This window comes from Micropterus salmoides, unplaced genomic scaffold (assembly GCF_014851395.1).
Source record: "Micropterus salmoides isolate LMB-PRFRI ecotype aquatic unplaced genomic scaffold, ASM1485139v1 Ms_hic_scaffold_5, whole genome shotgun sequence".
NCBI lineage: Eukaryota > Metazoa > Chordata > Actinopteri > Centrarchiformes > Centrarchidae > Micropterus > Micropterus salmoides.
Window position 1 is genome coordinate 33,063,735 of NW_024044237.1, and position 24,962 is coordinate 33,088,696.

The 24,962-nt window shown below is 41.0% G+C and overlaps 1 protein-coding gene across 1 annotated transcript; it reads left to right on the forward strand.

Annotated features, from left to right (window-relative positions):
• The first annotated feature begins 3,605 nt into the window (after positions 1-3,605).
• On the forward strand, positions 3,606-13,112 carry g3bp1 (GTPase activating protein (SH3 domain) binding protein 1). Its single transcript, XM_038699470.1, has 12 exons — positions 3,606-3,752; positions 6,765-6,881; positions 7,077-7,158; positions 7,847-8,020; positions 8,160-8,250; positions 8,827-8,920; positions 9,233-9,479; positions 9,725-9,829; positions 10,324-10,441; positions 11,062-11,187; positions 11,483-11,592; positions 11,864-13,112. Exons 2-12 carry the CDS (start codon positions 6,787-6,789, stop codon positions 12,110-12,112), a joined length of 1,491 nt encoding a protein of 496 aa, XP_038555398.1. The 5' UTR covers positions 3,606-3,752; positions 6,765-6,786; the 3' UTR covers positions 12,113-13,112.
• The last annotated feature ends 11,850 nt before the right edge of the window (positions 13,113-24,962 follow it).

A 24,962-nucleotide genomic window follows, 5' to 3' on the forward strand; every position in this document is an offset into this window, starting at 1 on the left:
TGACACTGAGAGCACGACCAAACTCTTTCCATGAATAAAAGACTATGAAAAGATCTGGAAATCTCTGCATGCATTCATATCTGCGTCTCTTATCCCCTGCTAAGGAATTTTTTGTTGAGATGATCTGACAAGGGATCAGCATGACTCCATGACTCATCAGGAGGCCGGTGTGTTTACGAGCAAGACTTAACTCTGTACTCAAAATAATCTAGAGTCACATTTTTATAATTCTCAGTCGTTAAAACATAAGACGTCTTAATAAGAAGCTCTCGTCTCATCCTTAGGAGTCACTCTTCTGTATTGTCTGTCTCTGAATGCTGCCTTTGTGCAACAGTAACGCTTTTAAAATCTTCCCTCGCGTGTTGGAGACCCTAAAAAGAGCTATTTTACAAGCTTCTAAAACAAGCCTCTTCTTTTTCTTCTCCCGCAGCACGTTTTCTTTTCTAGTCCTTTAGTTTCTCAACTATGATCAGTCTACGGACACTGAGGTTTGACGTTTGTTTTCTATAATGTTGATGATCAACGTTTTCAGTTTATCCTGCTGTGAGACACACTCACAACTCACAACTCTAGTAGAGGAAATAACGGTTTATGAAGCCCCGTTTTGGTTTATTAGTCAGAATTTAAATCTAAAAAGGTTCAGTTCCGTTTCATTCAGGCAGCACACCAGCTCTGAAAAAACTAAAAAGTTTCCCTTTCAGTTTAGTTGTTTGCTGCAACATCTTGGAACTCAGATAATATAATTTTAATGTTTGGTCTCATGGCACCTTTTCAAATTTAAAACATAGCTAAAAAACCTATTAAATTAAATTATGTTCAACTGAAAAGCAAGGCCGACAGGAGACAAAAATACATTAAAATCAGCACACTTAAAATAATGTTAGGCCACTTGTAGTCTAGCTTGAAAAGCAACTTAACCGCAGCTGAAAATCGTGTTTCTGCTGACCTCTAGTGGTAGAACTTCTCACCTTGCTGCAGCCATGTAGAAGTGTGTCCGTACATTGTGGCATCATTGTCGGGAGAAATGAAGAGAATAACAGACTTCAAACTTTATTTTGCTGGAGGTGAAGGTGGGCGTACCTGGGAATATCTTGAGGTCGCTCCATAAAAGAATAACTAACAGGACAGTTATGCAGGTGTGAGTCAATCCTTTCAGTGCAAACACAGTGGACTGCTTTCTTCCAGTGTTATTGTAGTTTAGAATAACTAAGTATAATAACTGCATATTAGAAGGATGTGATGTGTGATTGGTTACCACACCCTTATTTGAACTTCTTTCTTCATGCTGCCTGCCAACTGTCTCCACCCGTGACCTTTTTGTGTTCCTTTTTGGAGATTTGTTGCTTCTCAAAATTAAAGAGAAGGCATCAGCGGTGACTTTGCTTTGCTTTTTACCATAAGAAAGTGTCTAAACAGGCAGTAGGTGAAAACATATGTGTGGGTCCGCTCTGAGAATAGGGTCTTTAAAACAAACCTATAACACAATAAAACAAGCCAGAAACAAAAGTCTGTCAAACTTAAACAGGCTGAAACAAGCTACAGTTATATTGGCCAAGGTAAAAAGAGGCCTTGTCATGATTATACCCCTATATGTAATGTGCACACAATGGAATTTAGTATAGTCTACAAATGTACTCAAACACACAGTTGCACAATGAACAATGTGCTTTGGATATAAGCATACAATATTACTGTATTTTTTAGCCTAAAGAAAACATACGTGGTATATTTGGAATTTGTGTGAAAGGGGCCATAAAACAAGGCAAAGCAAACCACAAGAGCATTTTGTTCAAAACAAAGCACTATCCTGTAAATTGTCATTAAACATTACTACATAACTGCCATACATGGCTGACATGTCTGTGCCCTTGCTGTTCAAAGTGCCTCATGAAACCCCCGCCTGTGAGTTTAAAATACTGTTTTACACTCAACTGTTTCTGGCTGAGCACGAAGCTGCTCAGGGTCCCCTGGGAGACGGGAGAGCGAGAGAGACGGAGCACCCTTTTACCATCCCCACCCGCTCATCCAGACTCCAGTGTCAAGAATGTGAAACAACAGCCGGGTCTCGTCCACGAAGCCAAAGTCCCTCCTCTCAGCCACAGCACGAAAGCTTCACTCTCTGTCCTCTAACTGACGCTGAGGGATGGAAGAAATGGGGCGGCTAGAATAGAAGCTTCTGGAAGTTAAAGTGGGTTAGTATTTTGGCTTCTTTTTTGCTGGGAGACGTGACAGCAAATAGTTTAAACATGAGTGTTGATCTTGCTTTTTACACCTGTTCTGGCTGACAAGTGCCAATGAAGTTCTTTTATTTTTTATTTTTTTTAAAAGCACCAGACATGGACACTGAATTACACATTTGACGCATCATGATCAAGCAAGTTTCACGTATCTGTACAAATAATCAGCAGTCTTCCACACAACCTTCTGCAGAGGGCGACAACATGAGGAAAGATTCAGATTTAAAGTTCACTGAGTCTGACATAACTGGATGTTGCATTGATTCTTTCTTTTTGTGTGCATACATGCCACATTCTCTGACATTCTCTTTTCGCTAATACGATTTTTAAAAGCAATGTAGGCAAAGTAATGTGATTAATTTGCTTGGGAACAACATTAAATGTCGACTGGAACGATAAAAGGCTTTAAGGCAGGTTCTGCATCATTATCTTTCTTTTAGAGTCAAACTTTACATCATAGGGTCCTACGGCAAATGTGTATGTGTTTCGCTCTATTTTATTCAAGCGATGAGTGTGAAAGTTCATTCTGGAAATTCTGGTTTGACTCCAAAATCAATGTCCATTTATTCTTCTGGAGCTTTACACTGTAAACATCGGTCACGTGGTGAAAACTGAGCCATCTCAATGACATCTGAGCAAACCCCGCCGGCTGATGAAGACCATTAAATGCGGTTGAAAGCATTTGAAAAAGCTAGTAAGTGGACCTTGAGTTAGGTCAAAGAAATATTCTGCTCTATTCTGCAACGTAGCCAAGTCATTAGAGAGACTGAACAGCTATAAATAAAGAGCCTCAAAACCTGAAATCAATCACTTTCAGCTAGATTTAGCCTTTTATTTAACATAATGGGGAGAGTGTCCAGGCCGGGGAGAGTGTCCAGGCCGGGGAGAGTGTCCAGGCCGGGGAGAGTGTCCAGGCCCCGGGGACACCTTTGGTTTAGATAAGAGAGGTTTTTCCTCTTCTGGTGTCTCACCTCAGTGGTAATGTAGCTCAGACTCTGATTAACACGTTCAACCAGTTAAAGTGAAAGAAAAATCTGCTTAGTTTCATGAGTCATCCGCTTTAATTAAATTAGTTTAAACCCGGTACAAAGTTTTGTCGCCCCCAAGCGGGGAAGAGGCTCCAGTGCACCGAGAGATGTCGCACCGCTGGAGTGCCGCAAAACAAACCGGTAGACGCCTCTCGGTGAAACCATCGCGCCTTCAGCCATTATTGTAACACGATTGGCCCTGTTGAGGAAATCCAGGTAGAGACGCAGCCGTTCGCGATTGGCTCTAACGCGTGGCCCCTTCCTGTAGCGCCAGACGATTGGTGCGTGGGTTCGCGACGTTTCAATTTGATTGGCTAGATGGTTCGCACGGGGCGGGGTGTCAAGTTCGGTTGCGGAGCTGAAACCGGTAACCTAGCACTCCAGCACGTTGTGAAGCCGCGAGTGTTTCTGGCTGCCGCCGAGGTGATTCAAAGAAATCACTTTGTTTCTAAATCAACGATTTTTTTTTTTGATAATTGACCCGCTGGTAAGTTGTTCTCTAAGATAAACTGTCATTAATTACCTTCAAAAAGTCGTAGTTTGTTTCCTGTGTTGTGTTCACTAGATTAACTGGGTCGCTTTTTGGGCTCCGTCTACATCCTGGTGATGAGACGGTGGCTGTTAGCAACATTTAGCACGCTAATCAATGCTAAATGCTGGAGAATAAACGCTACACGAGGTGTTAATGTTTAAGTTACCAGCAGGTGATTTAGTAGTTGTTACACGTTGAAATGTCGACCATCGCCACCGCTGCTTAGTTTCACGTTGGGTTTCCAGGAGATACCCACCGCCCCGGTGTAACGTTAGCCCACTTCTAGGTCTCATGCAGTCGTGACTCCCTCCCTTCCTAAACCACATTGCTCGCCTGTTGTCCTCGATAAGATTTTCCATATCTGACTTATTGATTTTATCCTTCATTTGAACGCTAGGCTGGCCGGGAGCTGGCCGGGGCACGTGTTGGTGGCTGCTCCTGAAACCGAGCTAATAGCCCGTGCCGTGCCTGTCCTAGTTTCGCGGCCGTGTTCTCGTCCCGCTGTCGCGGTTATAACTCCGTAGCGGGATGGGGGCAGCTTGCCATTTGAAGCCCAAGTTATATGTGGAAACCGAAAGCTCCGCCGACGTGCGGAGCCGCAGTGCCGGGCGATGAGCGACGTTAGGCCGATCGACCCCGCGAATGGCACAGTCACTGCGGGCACGGCGTGGCCTTTGTCTGCGTGCCACGCTTCTACACAAGCTGCTTTCTGATATGGCTGCTGCAGTGTAGCGTGCCCATATATGTACTTATTCTTCAAATAAACCTGGATCCGTTCGAGGTAAAGCCCCCCACCCGGTGTTAGCTGGTAACATTAGATCTGTCCTAGCGCACCTTGAGCTCGTTTAGGGGTGACGTACTTCTCATCAGAGCTTAGTCTGATGGATCAGTTAATGTTTGATGGTTGCCAAGTGTGTGCCAGAACAACAGATGGCTCTAGGTTGTGTGGACAGGTGTGGCAGACAGTCCGTTAAAGAAAGCACTTGCTCCCCATCCTGCTGAATGACCATACAGTGTGCTTAACACTCAACTGCACGTTATTTGTGCTATACTGCCCCCCCCCCCCCTCCCCCCTTCATTTATGTTTAAACGATTAAAAACTCATAATTTATCCCCACAAAACTGTAGACACACACACAACACTGTAGTTCATTTCCTACATGCACCGTCTTACAGCCGGAAATGCTCACTAGAGCACTAAATCTGTGGCTGTGAGTCGTCCTCAACAAATGCACATTTGCGCCTGTTTCACTTTACCTCACTGAGCTTTTTTTTTTGAAAAGTGAAACTATATATTTGCGGCCTGTGTGTTTCCTCACTAGGGACCCAGTAGTCTTGGGTTCGAGTGCCACAGACAGGCTGTTGGTTTTGGTCACTTAGTGGATTAATGGTAACAAACCGGTCATATTCTTTATTGTGTTCCTGCCTTCCAGACGGGCACCAGTTTCAGTTGAACAGAAACGTCACTGGCTGAGACTACATAACATGCCACCTTTAATCTGAAACACAACCTTCTTTGTTATTGATTACCTCTTCTTTGATCATACTGAAATTGCATACTGTATTGAAATGAATATAAATATCACCTTAAGCCAGAATTTGACTTAATATCAGCTGGAGTTGATGTGTTAACCAAAATAAAATTGTCCTCCTGAATTTCCGGTACCCAACCTATACAAAACGCCACTGTCCAGTACTTGAGTTCATGTCCTCCTCCAATAAAAAAGGATGGCGTTTGCTTTCTAAATGTGCATTAGGCTCATTTGTGGAGAAGAAAATGCTTCTGAAGTAGCATTTGAGTGCAATGACTGTGCAGCTTCTTTTTTTTAAAAAATGTTTCATCCGCTCTGTATGAAAACAAACAGCGAATGTTTGTTTTTGTTTTTTTCATGCCCTGGGCGGGCTTTTTTCATGTCGGTGCACCCAGATGGGGCAGTAGAAGCTCGTCGGGATCAGTCAGTCTTGCAGATCAAACACACTTTATGCCGTTTCCATTTCAACACAGTCCAGAAAAAAACGTATTAAATTTGAGCCTATTACGTGACAAGCGTCAGATATTGTGTGCTGATGTAAAATCAGAGGCCGTGTATACCTAACCTGATTTACACTCGTGGGATTGGATCCGACTCCTCTCCAATCAGGACAGTGGGATGATTCATCATATTCTCAGAAGTGTTATGGCTTCTCTAGAATGCAAACTGATGAATGTGTGATATTAGGGGGCAGTGTTTCTGCAAAGTATCGTACACGGCAACAAAGATTGGCTGTTATGCAGCTCGTTACCACAACAGTTGTCATAGCATCCTGTGATTCACTTGATCACATCAAAGTATTGCTGGAAAAATCTAAAGTTACTGTACACGTATGAATTAAAAACGTATTTTTAAAACGTTCATTTTTTAGGATTGAATATTTTCACTCAGTTTGTCAGTCTTTTTTTTTTATTTTTTTTTTTAAAACAATTAATCTTTTGGTCTTTTAAAATGTCAGAATAGTGAAAATGCCAATCTACAGATGACTACTCTTGTCAAACCAACAATACCCTCAAAGATGTTGCAGTGATATTAAAGGGAATAAATCAGCAAATGTTCTCATTGGAGAAGCTGGAAACGATCAGCTAAGGATTATTTTCATCATTGATTCATTTGCCAATTTACCTTCCATAAAAGAAAATTGTATCTATAAAATATCAGAATTATTTCACAGTTAGTCCATTGTGACATCTGTTTGTCTGGCCAAATGTTCAAAGACTTGAATCAGTTATTAAAATTGTTGCAGATTATTTTCTGTCAGTCTAACTGATTATTTGACCAATCATTGCAGGTCTCTTTTTCCGAATAATGACTTTGGAAATATGCGGGGATAGAGTATAATTTGGTCTCAAAACTTGCAGCGAACCAGAGATGTAACACTTCAGTGTGTTAATGAGGAGAGTGACTTATCAACCCCTTCCCTTCCTCACTGCAGAGATTTCCAGTTGACCAAAGAAATGGTGATGGAGAAGCCAAGTGCCCAGCTGGTCGGGCGAGAGTTTGTCCGACAGTATTACACACTGCTGAACCAGGCCCCCGACTACCTGCACAGGTACGACCATCCTCTCTATTTCTGTCATGTGACTTTTGGTCAGACTTGGCTGAAACCAGGTGTGAATTAGATGTATTTCTGCGGATGAAAGCCAAATGCTGTCTCAGGTGCATACATACTCTGCGTATTTGAGCATTCCCCATTGTTTGAATGGTCTTCTGTGGAACAAATGAACCTTTTTGTCTTTCTGCTCAGGTTTTATGGGAAGAACTCCTCGTATGTGCACGGCGGCCTGGACAACAATGGCAAACCGGTAGAGGCTGTTTATGGACAATCTGTAAGTAGGCTTCGTCCAGCAGCTCCTAAAAATGTAATTTCCATAGAGTGGCAGCACCACTCTTAACTCCCACGTACCAATACAGTGGGGAAAACAACTACAGAGCGTGAAAGGAAGGTTGCTTGCTAGAGCTGTTTTGTCCAAAAAGGACCGTTAAGGCAGGGTCTTAACATTACAGAACATCACAGAACATTAAACGCTTAACATTAACTTGGACTTTTGTTCTTTCTTTTTTTTTTGCATATGTTGTGCTTTTGCTAATTGTTTTTGAAGTAGATTCTTTAAAACATTGGAGCGTCTCCTCAACTTCTTTTCCTAAATGCAAATTTCATCACACAGCGGCCACATTCAGGCCTGATTCAGGTCAGGTGACATGGTAGCACATTTACATGGCAGAGATTACTCATCAGGAAACCCAAAAACACTATGCGGGAGGATGTTTAAGGAGGGCAGAACTCGACACACAAGCAAGACTGGTTGGCAAACACCAGACAGTTAGATCTCAGAGCCACAGAAAGAGCCAGCTGAAGAAACAATCTTATATTGCAAATACACCTGTAATATCACCCACCCACAGTCTGGACTGCTGCGCCAATCTCAGCCTTTTCTTCGAGTTTTAAGGTGGACTTCTGTCCTGGTTGTGTATCCTTTTTATTCAGCCTCCACCCGTCCCTTTTTTTTTTAACAGGAGATCCATAAGAGGGTGATGGCTCTGAGTTTCCGTGATTGTCACACCAAGATCAGGCACGTGGACGCCCACGCCACCCTGAACGAGGGCGTTGTGGTGCAGGTGATGGGCGAGCTGTCCAACAACATGCAGCCCATGAGGAAATTCATGCAGACGTTTGTGCTGGCACCCGAGGTTTGTAGCTCACTTCTGTTAAACTTGAGACAGATTTCTCATGCAGGTGTGAAGGCTTGATCAATATGTTTTGGTGTTTTCTTGCAGGAGAAGTTGTTCTACTGCGTAAAAAGTGTTGATTTCTTTCGTTTTCCTCCAGGGTACCGTTGCAAACAAATTCTACGTCCACAATGACGTGTTTCGTTACCAAGACGAGGTGTTTAACGACTCCGATTCTGAGCCTCCAGAGGGTGAGGGAACGTCCATCTTGTTTAAAATTGTGATTAAAATTGCTCATGCGTCACCGGGTTTCACTTTTCTGTTTCTCTCCTGGCTGCCTTTTCATCTTCTTTATAGATCTTTCTGATGTTGGTATTATTTGGCTGAAGATAAATGAAGTCAGAGATGAGTTCCTCATTCATTCTTTAGCGATTGCACAAGTTGTATCGGCACTGTAGCATCATAATTCAGGATAGTGTTTCTTTGAACTGCTGTCTTTTTATTTCTGACGGTTGAAGCAGATGAAAGAGTTAAAGAGACCTAAAATGTTTGTTGTCTGGGAATTTTGAAGGTGAAGATCAGTCGCCTATCTTAAGACAAATATTCCATTGTCTGTTGTAGGAAAAACTAAATGACCCAGTCAGTCTCGTCTTATATATAAGATTACACCTAACTTAAAATTGAGCATTAATCAAATGGTAAAACTTAGTATAATTTTAATGGAACTTATATTGACTAGTACACTTCTGTTTTTATTCCAGTAAGAGCTTCAGGAAGTAGATGTGATGTTTGTTGTCCTGAGCATGTTTTTGTCTGTGTGCTTTCAGAGTCTGACGATGAGGTTGAAGAGATCGAGGAGAGGGTCCCCTCTCCTGACATGGCTCAGGAGGAGTCTGCTCCCTTCTACGACCCGGCAGTCTGGTATGCATCACGGACTTATGTTCACAAAGCTTTAACTGCCTTATAGGGCTTCATGTAATATTCACATTGTCCAACTTACAAAAAATACACGCTCTGACGTATGTAAATCATTTAAACCTTTTTAAATTCTTCCTCTTTATTGTTTTTATTTCTCCCCATCCTTTCCAAAACAGACATCTAATGAGACTCCAGCATGTAAAAAGTGCTACTTCCTACGTCTAAAGAGTGAATATCTGACAGCCTATGTTTAAAAGTGCAGTCGCAACTCGACAGCAACAGATCTTGTAACTGTCTCGTACTTGTCGCTTGTAGTTCAGAGCCAACGGTTCCTGGTGATGAGGAGGAAGCGGCCGCAGAGAGTCCAGAACCAGAGCTGGAGGTCGAGAAGGAGTCTGAGGCCGCAGTTGTGGAGCTGAAGTCGGAGTCGATGCTGGAGACGCAAACAGACGCACACGCGGCCAACGACCAGACGGAGAAAAGCCCCACCGCTGCTCCACCGACCGCAGAACCTGCCGCTGTGCCCGCTGAAGCCGCCCCTGCTGCTCCAGAAGAAAACCGCGTAAGTCTGAACGCCTACCAGAGTGAAATTTATGCTCCTTTTTATTTTTATTTTTTTAGCAAAGGTAGTCTTGCAAAGGCAGATTAAACAAATGGAAGTGCAGCTATCGCCTATTTCCGTAATGTATTCATCTCTTCAGATTCATCTTGTACTCGCTGCACAGATGAATTAGCTGAAATGAGGCACACGTGTATTGTTTTTCACGGTCCATCAGGCCTAAATGTCTCCTGTTATATGTCCCACAGCCGTTCTCCTGGGCGTCAGTCACCAGTAAGAACCTCCCTCCCAGTGGGGCAGTCCCAGTCTCAGGAATCTCCCCACACGTAGTCAAAGTCACTCCCACAGCACCGGTAGGTTAACCTACACCTGGTTTTGGTGTATTGGAATATTTCATATAAGGCTCATTTACTAGATGGTCAGTATGTTGACGTAAGATACTAAATGAAAGTTGTAATAAATTAATCCGTTTTTAATTTTATAATCACAATGTGATTTTTAAATTATCTCCAAGCCACATTTGAAAGGTAAATCAGCTACAACCTAATTTCAAAAGTTGAACTGACAAAATGCAAGATCAAGTTTGAATTTATATTATTCAGCACACGCTTTAAAGCAATTGTATGGTTTTTCGGTTTCAGTATATAAAGATCAAAACAGATTGATGCGTTGAGTCCTTTTAGAAACCACAGTAATGTGGTGTAGAGACGGCAGCAGATGGGACAGAAACATCCCTGTTGGCTGGACCTTGATGATGATCGAAGTTGTTTAAGTTGTAAACCCTTAAAGCAGAAAACCTGCTCTTTTCTTTCTCTTACAAAAGTGTGTGTGGTGTTGACTCTTTCAGCCCAGAGTGGAGGTGAAGCCAGAGTCCCAGACAACAACACAGAGACCACAGAGAGACCAGAGACCGAGGGAACAGAGGCCTGGAGGTCCTCCTCCGGTACACAGAGGACCCAGACCAGGTACACGCACATACAGTGGTTAAAATGCCTCTAAACAGATGTAACTGACAGTATTAGGCTGCTGGTATAATAAACCAAATGTGATCAGATCTGCTGTGTATATATGGCACTGAGAGCAGTGTGTGTGTGTGTGGCTGCAGGTGTATTCAGACGCGTCTCGAAACGTGATGGGAACAACTTTTATATCTGTGGAAGTGAAGCGCATGTACAGAATGTGTGCCTGAAAGCAATTATGACATTGTTGACCAGTTGGCAGGCAACACACAATGTCTGCCGTGAGCTCACTGGTGGCGCATCAAATTCTGCACTTCTTTTTGCTCACAAACACACTGTTATGCTTGTGTTTTTTGTTTGGCGCTATATTGTATTAAAGTTTTCTGACACGCAAACCTGAAATCCACACCCGAGGCCAGAGATGGTGCTTCAGCTCTTGACACTCTGGTGTGCCCGCTTGTTCATTTGTCAGTAATGTCCTGAAAGATTTCCCCTAGGAGACACTTGTAGCTGTTTTTTAAGCAATGCTATAAATACTGTTGTAAAATATAAAAATGTTTATACAGGTAGTTGTTCTATCTTCACAGCATATATCCCTGTGTTGACCTGCTGCTCTGTTGTTTCAGTTCGGGAGGGTGAGCAGGGTGAGTCCGAGGGTCGCAGGGTGGTAAGGTATCCCGACGCCCACCAGCTGTTTGTGGGCAACGTTCCTCACGACGTGGACAAGACTGAACTCAAGGAGTTCTTTGAACGTAAGTCAGATTTAATGATGCCCGTACAGTAGCTTAAAGTAGCACATGATCAAGTCATAGAAAAACATCCCAGACGCATGGTACAGGGACCCAAACACCTTTTATTTTTGTTTGTTTTTTAATATGCTAAATCATAGGAAATATTAAAATTACAATGTGGAGAAACACAATGACATCTCAGTAGATTGTAAACAGCTTCTGAATAGTTATTTCTGTTAATAAAAAAATAGTACGTGTTGTAATCGTGGTGGTAAAATGTGCTGTAACTAAAGCGTGTCTCTCTCCGCCCCCACAGAGTATGGCACAGTCCTGGAGCTGAGGATCAACAGTGGAGGGAAGCTACCAAACTTTGGTTTTGTGGTGTTTGACGATTCTGAACCTGTGCAGAAGATCCTCAGCAACAGGGTAACGCAATCCTCTTTCTCGGATGCTGCACGTTATTATGAAACCAGTTTGCATATTTTAAACACCCGGAGCTAAGTGCTGGTAATATTGTTCAGTCACTGCCTTCATATAGTGGATACGTGTTAAGATTTACACATTGAGTTTGCGCAGGTAAAACCTAAAACAGACGCTGAGTTTTACGTACTGTTGGGAATGTTTCAGGTTTTATATAGGCGGGGGGGGGGATAGAAAGTAAAACTAATGATTTTCTCCTTATTTCTCATCTCCGCAGCCCATTAAGTTCAGAGGTGACGTCCGTCTAAACGTGGAGGAGAAGAAGACCCGGTCGGCCAGGGAGGGCGACAGGCGGGACATGAGGCCCCGGGGTCCAGGAGGTCCCGGCGGTCCCAGAGAGCGAATAGGAGGCGGCGGAGGACCCCGAGGCCCTCCCACTCGCGGAGGCATGGCACAGAAACCCAGCTTCGGCTCCGGTCGGGGCGCAGGGCCCAACGAGGGGCGCTACTCTACCCAGCGCCAGTGAGGCACCTGGGGTTCAAACCTGAGTTAGATTACTATTTGGATTCAGCTTACTTCCAAGTGATGATTGATTTTACTGCAGCAGGAACCAATTGGACAAGCCCAAAATGTAACAAGAAAACCCTTCTTTACATTTCACACAGGAGCAAGAATAAGTAGGAATTGTTCATTTCATGGGTTGCTACATATACACACCCTGATTTGTGACTAGTTTCCTCCTCTTTCTTTCTCCTACATGTGAGTGTAAACGAGTGGTTTTTGAAGGGATTTCTGTTAGTAATTGATGCAGCTTTGGTTGCGAGCTTTCACCGTCAAGTCACGCCAGCTCCTGCTGAATTCAACAGCCAGTCTCGACATCTGTCTCTCATGAAGATGGCTGCCTCCTCTTCCTCCCTCCACCCCCATCTGATTCTTCTTCTTTCTCACCTGCTGCTTTGTTTCCCTCTGAGGAATCCCGAATGTCACTCCTCTTGCCCCCATCTTTTCCTCCTATCCTCCTTTTTGTCTCCTCCACCAACACATGTATTATCTGGACTTTTGGTCTTTTTTTTTTTTTCTTTTTTTTTCTCAGTTTTGTTTTTTTCAATGCTGAACTTGAATTTATTAAGATACGAATCAAAACACGCAAACACATGAAAAAGGGTAAATACTACTTGAATTGGGGATTAAAAAACCCAGAGGTTAGGTTTTTTCGCGTTCTCTCTCCCTGTTTCTTAAAGGAACGTGTACTTTACTGCTTGGGCAATCCTGTGTATTGCTGCCACCGTTGTATCTAGCGATGGATCTGTCTTATCTTTTTATTCTATCAGGTCAAGAGCTGAACTGTAGTGGTTTTTATTTGAGTAAAAATGTTGGCTTGTGATATGTGGATTCACGGACGCGTCTGAATGGAGCATGTATCAAATCCTGTTAGGCTTCTACTACCGATGCACTTCATTTGTCATCATGTTTAAAACTCACCTGCCGATGAGAGAACTAAATTAAAAGTGATTTACTGTTTTAAACTGTTTGTCTGATCGTGTTTTAACTCTTCAGTGATTTGTATCAAGACAAGTAAAGCTGTCATTTACTTAATCAGATATTTGCTGAATTTGTAGTTTTAACAACTTTAGACAGTTTAGGTGAAGTTTTATCACTGTGGTATCAGAACGCAGGTATAATATCTACATTAGGATCGAGAGGTTACAAGTTACATCCAGCAATATTCACAATTTAAGCTTTTCAGAGGTGACTGGGGGGAATGAAAATCAGCCGGGTACTTTTGACTTGGGCCACCTGAAGGTACTACATGACCCATATGGATCTTGTCACACATTGGAAGAATTAATGTGATTTGATTTATTTTGATTATTTGTAGAATGATAAACGCCTCTACAATATAATTTAAACTGTTTTTAGATTTTTATAGTGGTGAACTGAATTTTTGCAGGGTGGACGGATAAAATACTGCTTCAAAAACCTTTTCATAATACTGTCCAAGACATTACATGTGTATATATTTCCAAAGCAACTAATCTACTTCCAACAAGAACATAACATTGACAAGGCAAGTGGTATTTATTGCAGTTCAGTTTGCATTCTATGAAACTACATGGATATTTTTCACACGCCACTGTACTCTTAATGCAGAACTTTAAATCCATCTGTGTATTGACTTGAGTTTTTTCCACAGCCTTTTGACACATCACAGCAGGAAAATCACAGGTTTACAACTAATAACGGTAGTTCTGTTTCATTAAGTACGCTGTCCATATAAAGCTAAAGGCCTTCATCACAAGACGTTTTTGACATGTCGCAGTAGGGAAAGCATAGGTGTAAATAATAAAATGAATGACGGCTCAATGTCAAGGTCCTGCTACTGTGTTAGCTGGCACACTAACACTGCCATGTCTTACTGGAACTGAGCCATCTTCATTTTAGCAAAACCTGTGCTTTTCCTACAAGTCAAAAGGGAAAAAAAGGCCTGTGTCAGGGCCATGTACCTGGATATATTGCTGCAATTAGCAATGTTTTAATGATTTCTGTCCTTTTTTGTCTGCTATGACATGTAAACATGTCTGTTGTGAAAAAGGTGAACTGTTTTAATAACACTGTCTAAATGCAACTTCAAATACTGTAACAAGACTAGTAAAAATAAAATGACTTGTAAGTACAAGTTGCTGAATAGTAGTCAACTCGTATGCGAATTAATGAACAACTTGCAAGTGAATATGCTAAAATATGAATACATTAAGATATATATGTGTGTGTATATATATATATATATACTCAGCAAACAAACATGTAAATATTTGTATGAACATAAAAAGATTTAACAACTAAGACATAACAGAAATTGAAAAATGTGTCCCTGAACAAAGGAGGGGTCAAAATCAAAAGTAACAGTCAGTGTTTTGGCCCTGTGGTCCGGTGCAGGTGTTGTTACATGCCACTGCGAGGACGATCAGCTGTCTTTCCTCTCTCCCTGTAGCGCTGTCTTAGGAATCTCAAAGTACAGACAATGCAATTTAATGCCCTGGCAACATCTGCAGTCCTCATGCCTCTTTGCAGCATGCCTAAGGCACGTTCGCGCAGATGAGCAGGGACCCTGGGCGTCGTTCTTTTGTGTTTTTCAGAGTTAGTAGAGAGGTCTCTTTAGTGTTCTAATGTTTATAATGGTGACCTTAATTACCTACCGTCTGTAGGATTGTTAGTGTCTTAACGGGTGTTCCAGGTGCATGTTCATTAATTGGTTCATTGATCAAGCATGGAAGACATTATTTACATCCTTTACAATGAAGATCTGTAAAGTTATTTGGAATTTTACAGAATTGTCTTTAAAGTACAGTGTCCCGAAAAAAGGATGTGTAAAGGAGTTTATATGGAGTATGAGCAATGTGTAGCAGTTACAGCAGGTATTGCATGTATAAAAGTAATGCTAGACATACAGAATGAACAGGTGGAGATATCATGAATACAGTGTACACACTATACGTCTGGTAAAAAAAACTATAAAGGCCATCTCTGTTACTAATTGGCAAAGTCTTTAGCTGGTTTCACAGCTGTCGACCTACACACAGTGAGGGCAGAAGAGTTTTGCTTGACATTTCTGGATACTAGTGCCGATATGATCTCCAAGTTTTGGTATTGATAGTGTGACGGCCCTGTCCAGTGGGGTGTTTAACTGTGTGGTGATGGGCCCGACTGGGAGCCCCTGGGCCAGACGCTCTGGGAGGATAAATACCTTTTGCTGTCGTTCTCTCTCTGATCCGGTTCCACTACTGCCAGCAGCAGCAGCACGTCTTCTGTTTTGGTTTAATTATGTTTTGTTACCATTCATCAACACCTAAACATCACGCTGTTTCCCATTTATACCACTGATGTCAATGACTGACACACTCTACATTGGTAATTATTAGTGTCATAGTTACTGTAATAAATGTTTATTTTTGGCAGTTCTCCACGTCCATCTCCGTATTTGTCATAGCAAAAATATTGAAAATAGCAAAACAATACTATTAAACATGCTTAATTTGGGTCTTTCACAAAATTTGAATCTTGTGTAAACACGTAGCTTTACAAGAAACCTAGCTAAAATAATTTCATACTTGACAGTTTAATACTTGGTTTTACCAACAATTTTGTGTTGGTGGCAAAAACAGCATTGAGGTTTCAGATGCAGTCCTACTTAGAAGAATGTTTGAATAATTGAATGAATGGTTGTGTTATTGGAGCCTTTCATTAGCTAATGTTGCTGGTATTGGGGCTGAAAACACTTCCCAAAATGTTACACTAACTAACATTAATTTGACTGGTGAAGACACCAGAAAACTGCAGTGTTAAAATCAGAACAGACACTGAAAATTAGGCTGTTCATTTTTTTTCTTTTCACCTCATCTGAAACATTATATCTTATACCTGCTCATTACTTTTTGTTACCTTTCATTCTGCACATCCTCCCTCCAGGTGATGTACATTATACAGCAGATTGATTATCTCTCTTGGTGGATCAAAACCTTTGACTTTACACACTCCTCTAATTGAGATTCAGCAGCTGAGTGCCGACTAGCTTCAGGGGTCGCGGTCCTGTATCTGACGCTGTCCTTTAACCTCTCTTTGGAGGCAGCCAAGGGAAAAGACTGATTCCTCCTGAAGGATCGATACAGTACCAGAAAAGAGACAAACGCCATCAATAAATCACTGAAGTCAGTTTTAATGTGATGGCCTTTCTGCAGAGGCGACCAAATGAATGAAGGCGGGTTGCATTCAGGAGCAGGGCAGATGCACTTTTCTTCAAGCTGTGAATACGACAAAGGGAAGCAAACAAAATGTAAAGAGCCTCCAAAGGTTAGAAGAAACAAAGTTAATTTGAACAGTGGACGTTCCCCAATGCAGTTGTACTTGTATGTATATATTTTCTGTTAGATTATCAGTTGAATAAATACAATTTTGAGAAATAAGATGAATGAATGGTATTGCAAACATGCACGCCTCTTTGTTTGAGGGACTCAAATTATATATTATATAATATACTCATATACTCAAAGATTGTACTGTTTCATATTACATAGGGACAGCAGTGTCCAGGCTACCATACATTACTCCATGGTGTCTCAGTCTTGCACTTAATGTCATTCATATGTCATTTAAATAAGGATGAATTCATGGGATTTAAATAGTGAAGATGTGTAATTTAGGCCCGCACAGAATTCTGGGTAATACTAATTGACCTGCGCATTGCTGGGTAGCAAAATCCACACAGAGTAGCAAGCTAGAGAAGTGACAGCAACTGGGAGATTAACACGTTATAGATGTGGGTTCAGAAGCGAAAGTTGAAAGAAGCAGCAGACGGAATGTTTTGAGCTTGCAAGTGAGTAAAAATGACATAACCTCGACTTTTCCCACGCGACTCCTGTCATTCCCTGGGTGTAACGTTATAAGAGGCAGCATCTGAAAAAAGAAAGAACTAACCAAGATGATGATTGTGGACAACAACTGCATCGCCTCAAGTTTTGGGGTAGTCTGCACTGTTGGACTGTTTTTTTTTTTTTTTTGAGTCTGGCCTCTGCAGAAAAATCTTTTTCCAAACTCAAACTTATCAAAAATTACCTGAAGAGCTCACTGGGACAGACCCGTTAATCTGGACATGCCACACTGTCAGTGGAGAAGGGCCTCCCTGCCTGCCAGCTGCATTTAAAGGGATTAATAAAAGACTTTACACAGCAAAAAGCTGAGTGCGCCTATAATGTAAGTAGTAAGTAAGTTTATTCCGTTATTTTCGTAGGTAACTAATCTGTTCATTTTTTTTCGATTAGTCAACTAGTCAAGATTATTTCTGTCACCCCCCCCTAACCTTAACCCTAATTAAACCAAGTAATTCAATTTAGTTCAAGTGAATTACCAAACTCCAACACACAGACTAACTAGCTACTATTAAGTGAATGAGGTTTACTATGAACACTAGTATCAACACCAGGGGAAAAATAGAGAATAAGACAAGACAGCAAGACACTCCTCTAATTCACTGATTTATTATTGCACTTAAGGTGTTTGCTAACACAACTAAAAGAGCTTTCTCTTAGCCAGCGTCATCCATGAGAGCTCAATACCATGAATGCAAAGAACTATAAAGAGGCTGGAGTGCTTCAGAAAAACAGCCAGGCTTTATCACCCAACAAAAAGCTCATAATAAGGTTTATTGCCACGTAGGTTTTAATTTATAAGACTTTTTCCTTTGGTATATAGGTGCCTAAATAAGAATGACATAAAATAAAAGTAAGTAAAAGTAAGTACTGTAACCAAAACTGTACACTAGCAATGTAATGTCAATTAGAATAATAAAGCAACAGTCCCCTCACACTACTTCTGTTGTTTATTTTTTTTAAGTGCCTCTAAGTTTCACAGGCCCAGGCTGTACAAACACTGAAACTATCGATAGGATAATGTTGTCATACATGTGATGGTGCACCGTCACGCTCATGTGTTCATATGTTTTCATACGTGTGATGGTGCGCTGTCACCAGTCATGTGTTCATATGTTTTCATACGTGTGATGGTGCGCTGTCACCAGTCATGTGTTCATATGTGTGATGATGCACCGTCACGCTCATGTGTTCATATGTTTTAGTATGTGTAATGGTGTGCTGTCACCAGTCATGTGTTCATATGTTTTAGTATGTGTAATGGTGTGCTGTCACCAGTCATGTGTTCATATGTTTTAGTATGTGTAATGGTGCGCTGTCACTAGTCATGTGTTCATATGTTTTCATACGTGTAATGGTGCGCTGTCACCAGTCATGTGTTCATATGTTTTCATACGTGTGATGGTGCGCTGTCACCAGTCATGTGTTCATATGTGATGATGCACCGTCACGCTCATGTGTTCATATGTTTTAGTATGTGTAATGGTGTGCTGTCACCAGTCATGTGTTCATATGTTTTAGTATGTGTAATGGTGCGCTGTCACCAGTCATGTGTTCATATGTGTGATGATGCACCGTCACGCTCATGTGTTCATATGTTTTCATACGTGTGATGGTGCGCTGTCACCAGTCATGTGTTCATATGTTTTCATACGTGTGATGGTGCGCTGTCACCAGTCATGTGTTCATATGTTTTCATACGTGTGATGGTCCGCTGTCACCAGTCATGTGTTCATATGTTTTCATACGTGTCATGTGTTCATATGTTTTCATACGTGTGATGGTGCGCTGTCACCAGTCATGTGTTCATATGTTCACCAGTATGTGTTCATCTGTCACCAGTCATGTGTTCATATGTTTTCATACGTGTGATGGTGCGCTGTCACCAGTCATGTGTTCACATACGTGTGAGGTCATCATGTGTTCATATGTTTGATGGTGTGCTGTCACCAGTAATGTGTTCATATGTTTTAGTATGTGTAATGGTGAGCTGTCACCAGTCATGTGTTCATATGTTTTCATACGTGTGATGGTGCGCTGTCACCAGTCATGTGTTCATATGTTTTCATACGTGTGATGGTGCGCTGTCACCAGTCATGTGTTCATATGTTTTCATACGTGTGATGGTGCGCTGTCACCAGTCATGTGTTCATATGTTTGATGGTGTGCTGTCACCAGTAATGTGTTCATATGTTTTCATACGTGTGATGGTGCGCTGTCACCAGTCATGTGTTCATATGTTTTCATACGTGTGATGGTGCGCTGTCACCAGTCATGTGTTCATATGTTTGATGGTGTGCTGTCACCAGTAATGTGTTCATATGTTTTCATATGTGTGATGGTGCGCTGTCACCAGTCATGTGTTCATGGGTCAATGACGTAAGGATTTTGCCGTTGTTCAAACATTCAGAATGCTGTGTACATATAAATGAATGTTGTCTTTTCATCTACATAAACTGTCTGCGGCGTTACAAAATGCCACTTCTTTCTGTCTCTGCTTTCAGCTGTCTAAATGTCAAATTCCATAATTTATTTTAAAATTAATTAATTTCCTTAACATGCTTAACAGATTTTACAAGTTCTCAGTATTTGCTTTCCTTTTGGGTTTTTGTAAATAATGATCTCGTATTTTTGTTCTATAATGTCACTGTCCCCTTTTTAAATGTCATTAATTGATTAATTTTCTCTGTAAATTGACTTCACTTAAACATAGAGTATCAGTAATTAATATTTCAGTCACAGGAATTAGATATTTTATTTGGTTTGCATTTAGTTTAGGTGTCAACTGTGCAGTGCATTTCGCTGTGGCTGGTCGTTTTAAAGTTGCAACCTTTCACTTCTTTAATTTGCTACTGATTATGCTACTTTGATTGTGATGGGAGGGCCCACTGACCATGACCGACTTGCATCGGGGGGCCCGCACCAACTCGTTACTCCCCTGTAGGTTGATAATATGAAAAAAAAATATGAAGACCCCCTTTATAAAGACAATTTGTAATGCAATTTTTATTTTGCTGATTAAAATGGTAAAGGTAAGTAAAACAAATGTTGTAGCTGAAACACTTCCCTGAAGTCTGCAGGCTGAATCGCGGTTGCCATCAAAATGTAGTTGCCTAGTTTGTGATCGGCCCTGTTTGGCTTAACCCACCTTTCCTGGCCTGAAGTGTGATGCAACGTCTGTAAGAACAGGATTGCAAACTATGTTTTTAAACATTTTTTGGTTTTATTGATTGAATCTTATTTAGTTCAAACATTTTGTTAGATAAGATGTCTGAGGTTTCAATCTGGTCTGGCTAGGACTTCTTTGCATATCACCTATCTCTCCACTTCTTTATGTCTCTGCTTTCAGTTGTCTGATAAATGTAAAAACGACCCACAATGTTCTCAGCAGGTGGATCATATCCATAATTTCTTACTGTGAGCTGAATAATGATTTGAGCTCAGCCCTGTTAGTAAAGCAGCCACGTCTCAGCATGTAGGGCCCACTAAAAGCCTGTTTCCCCCTACTTAATAGCCCTTAAGGGCATGTTTAAATTGTACTTCATAGGATAGCTGCACATCCAATAATCAGGACGGCGTGTCCGTACACAATCAGGCAGGTCAAAGACTGTTTGAATACTGCCATGGATAACAGATGACGTTTTACCAACACACCTGTCACTGCATGAACAGTGAGCATGAACTGTTCATCAATGTGAAAGTCAACCACAACATACAAATCCCTGATCAGCTGACACTACTGATTTGCTGGATTTTTTTTATTTTAAGCAGTTTCATGCAAGCGATTTTAGCTTTAAATGTATACTTGCATGCGTGATAATAGTTATTCACACAATATCTCCTAGAGAATTTGGTGCAACTAGTGTAGAATTTCTAAAAAGGCAGCATCAATATTCTTGAAATGATTATAGTTAACTTTTTGTGTAATCTTTAATCATTACCAATGACGGCAACGTTGCCCTGCACGATTGCTCTAAAAGTTGCTCTGTGTATCATCAGCTTAAGAATGATACAGGTGTAACTTCTTTGTGGTTACAGGTGCAACAAACTTGATAGGAGGGTCAGAGAGACGTCAATCAAGCAGAATCACCCCCCCCCACAATGATAATGTTAAGCAGGCATAATGTTTACTATGTTCACTATCTTGTTCAGTGTGTTTGCGTTTACATTTGCTAATTAGCACTGACTGAATAAAAAGTTTGACCTGATAATGTCGCTGGAGGTAATGGCAAAGTTATTATAAATTATCCTGTGGGGGGAGGTCATGAATATGTGTACTGTGATAGCAATCAGTCCAATAGTTGTTGAGAAATTTCATTGAAGGCCAAAAATTTCAACCTCATGGTGGCGCTAGAAGAAAGGTCAGTGGATCACTACAGGTAAGAGGACTCATTCCTTGTTGACCATGAACGTCTCTGCAATGTTTCTTTCCAATCCAACCAATAGGTACGGAGATATTCCACTCTGGACCAAAGCGGTGGACCCACAGTATGACATTGCCATCCCTTGAGTTGAGCTGCTAGCACGGTTTAAGATACACTGCCACAAACTAAGACAGCAGGTGGTGCCGTCATCCCAATTCCAGAGGATAGCGACACTCAATGATTTGGCTGAATGTCCAGTAAGTAGACTGCAAAATCATTTGAAAGAAAGTCACACCTAGGGCCTTGAAACTGCATTGCTAACATGTTAGCAAACGATTTACTGTACATAAGCAGCAGAGCAACATTTGTTTGTCCCTCTTCACCTAGTGTCTTACTTTGTCTGCGGTTTGGTTCTGGACAGTTATTTTACATTTACCTGCCATCTATTCTTAACTAAAAGTTTGATTTTAAGTTTGTTGTTTTGGGTGTTTTCACAAAGTGAGTGACTCAGGTTAATTTAGGTGTGTGAGACGGGGCTCAGCTACATGCATTCTCTCAGGACTTTGATTTCCTCTACTCCACCAACTTCCCTTGAACTGAGGATGAACTGAAATGTGTGTAGAGGACAGAGCCTGGAGCTTGCTGTAGGTGTTGGGTGTGTGTGCTAAGACCAGTTTGTGTGAGTATGTACTATATCTGGTAATAATTATACCAATAACACTATTTGATTTGTACTTTTGGCTGCTGAAATAAAATAATAAACCTGATTACAGTTCTCCTTAATGTCTTATTACTAAGTCACCACATCTGATTATAACGATAATAAGCAAAGGTTCATTTATAGCAATTTAAACAATATAAACTGAATTTTGGGTATAGAAAAGAACATTTCAAGTCAAATATTATTGTCACATTTACAATCATAAACAGCACAATGTATGCATAATTCGTTCTCCGCATTTAAACCATCCTAATTAGGTGCAGCGGCTGCCCCACTGTGCAATGCCTGGGGTCCAACACCAGATCTAAGCCAGTGGTTTGGCCAAGGGCACTGACTGGATAAATTAACCTAACATACATGTTTTGGTGGAGGAGGAAACCCATACAAGCACACATTTCCAATGTAACTGATGCTCTTACCTCAACTACTGCGTAGTGTCTTACTCAAGGACAAGTGGCACCCATTGAACTCATTAATGTTGCAGGGTTTGAGCTTGTGACCTACTAGTTACTGTACGGCCTGTGTGGACAAATGGTTTGCTTGTATATTCAGTGTGAGTGCAGCCCTCTCGCTGTGAACAGACACATTATTAGTATTCGTGGTGGACCAACATGGCTTCCAGCATGTTCTGGTCCAGCTGGCAGCAAGACCCCAAGCGCACACACACACACACACACACACACACACACACACACACACACACACACAGGCTTTTGTACTGTACTTGTGAGGAGCCTCCTTAAATATGCCATTCCCTAGTTGCTAACTTTATCACGACTACATGTCTAACCCAAACCCTTAAGCTAAAGTGAGCACTGGACAAAATATCCTTATTAGGTGTAAACTCAGATGTTCCCTCACATTACACAACTACATTTGCAAGTATATTGTATTGACTGGAATTGATTTAACTTAATATATAATGTTTAACGTTGTGTGATCAGATATTTGTCCCTAGTACCACTTTGCTTGTCACCAGAATGTGATTTAATGTGACAGAAAACACACTCTACATCCTTTTGAGGACAATACATTGTTTAAAAAGTGTTTTTGCCATAATCATTTCATGTTGCTTGTAATTCTGTTTACTGTGGCATTTGGATATTAAACATCTTGTTAGCTCTGTTGTATCGAGATACTAAATTATGTTCTCTCTCTCTCTCTAACCACTAACTAATGCATCTAATCAAATCTCCACAACAAAAAAGTCGATCAAACACCCTGAGGTTAGTTAACCAAAAAGAAACCATATTGACCCTAATGGATAAGATCAGTCAGAACATGTATTGCTTCATTACCAAGGATGTCTATTTTGTGTGTGCATGTATGATGAATGGCAAAACAAGGAAAAGCTAATGAAGCTTGGCAAAACAAGTAGAGATGGGGTAAAAGTTTGCAGGAGCAGGTCAGAGTGATGCTAAGGAGTGAGCGAAGAAGCCAGTGTCCTCAGGGGCCTTAAAGACGTGCACATAGTCTGCAACACATAGAATAAAGATTTAAACAGGCCAGTCTCTGATATTGTTTTAACCTGCATACAATGATTGAAACAGATTTTAACACTGCGTCATGCATTTGGTTTTGATAACCTCATGGCTCGTCTTTATTTTTTTCTCATGCATTGTAGACTTGCCGAAAACAGTCCGTCTATTTTGTATGTCTTTGTTAGGTTATTAAAAAGTAGTTTGATTATGGAAACAAGTTGTATCCACAGATGAAGTAAAATTGCGGCAAAATATTTCAAATGTGAGACTCACCTCCATCTTTCTATCAAACCCAGTGGCCAAAAGAAGGCCAAGGGTACTGTCAAATCATATAATTGTTAAATTAATAGTCTGCCCGTATCCGTATACGTTATCCGTAATTTTAAATAAAACGTGACTTAAATATAAAAAATTGCTAATAATTTTGGTTGAGGATCGATTTTATTTGGTCATGAAAATAAAGCTCATCCAAACAATGAAATAAATGTTTGATAGTTTTCTATTCTGTGAAAGCCCTCAAACCAACATATTTACCAAATGGTGCACTGATGAACATTTTTAACATTAAAACTAATTCATGTAACGTGCAGCTCAATCTTATTTCCAGCAGCAGAGGATTGCAGGTAGCATACAATCTCTGATGAACACTGACTGAGCTGGTGAAGAAAGTGAAATATCCAGCAGGAGTTGGTAGAGACCAAATCAGAGCTAAACATTCATCAGGTGGAACGTTGCTCTTTGTGTGTTCGCTGTATAAAGAGGCAATTGTTTGCTAAAATGTTAGCAAAAAGACAAAAATAAGTCAGGGCTGTCTTCACAGTTTGGTAGTTTTTCTCCCCCCAAGCGGTCATAAATATATTATTGCCGGTTTCATTTGTTTTAAATGAATTTGGTCCGTGTCTAGACATTGGAAAAATAGCTGAAACTGAGAATTTCAGACCAACTAGCACATTAGCCAGACCCATCTGTGCTTTGAAAACAGAAAAAAACGAACACTGGGTAAAAGGAACATTAAACCGGTGAAGTGATGTGGGGACAGGTGTATTGTGCTCCCTTTTGTGGACCAGTGGAGGCGGCACTTTTGGATGAAAAGAGGGCAGAACAAAGACTTGCCCTAATACAAGGAAATAATACAGGCAAGATGTAAGGAAGGCATGCATCTATGACTGTTTCCAAGATCTTCTCAGAGAAAAACAGAATCAAACACATTTTCCTAAGTTTAACAACTCAAGATTGCATTGTAATTTAATATAAACCCAGTATCTATCTCATGTTATGAACCCATCCCTCCCACAACCTATACAGTACAACACTGAATAATCAGCTGTAAAGATGGATGTCTTTCCGTCACAGGGATGTCAGACAAAAATACACCCTACAGCAAGAA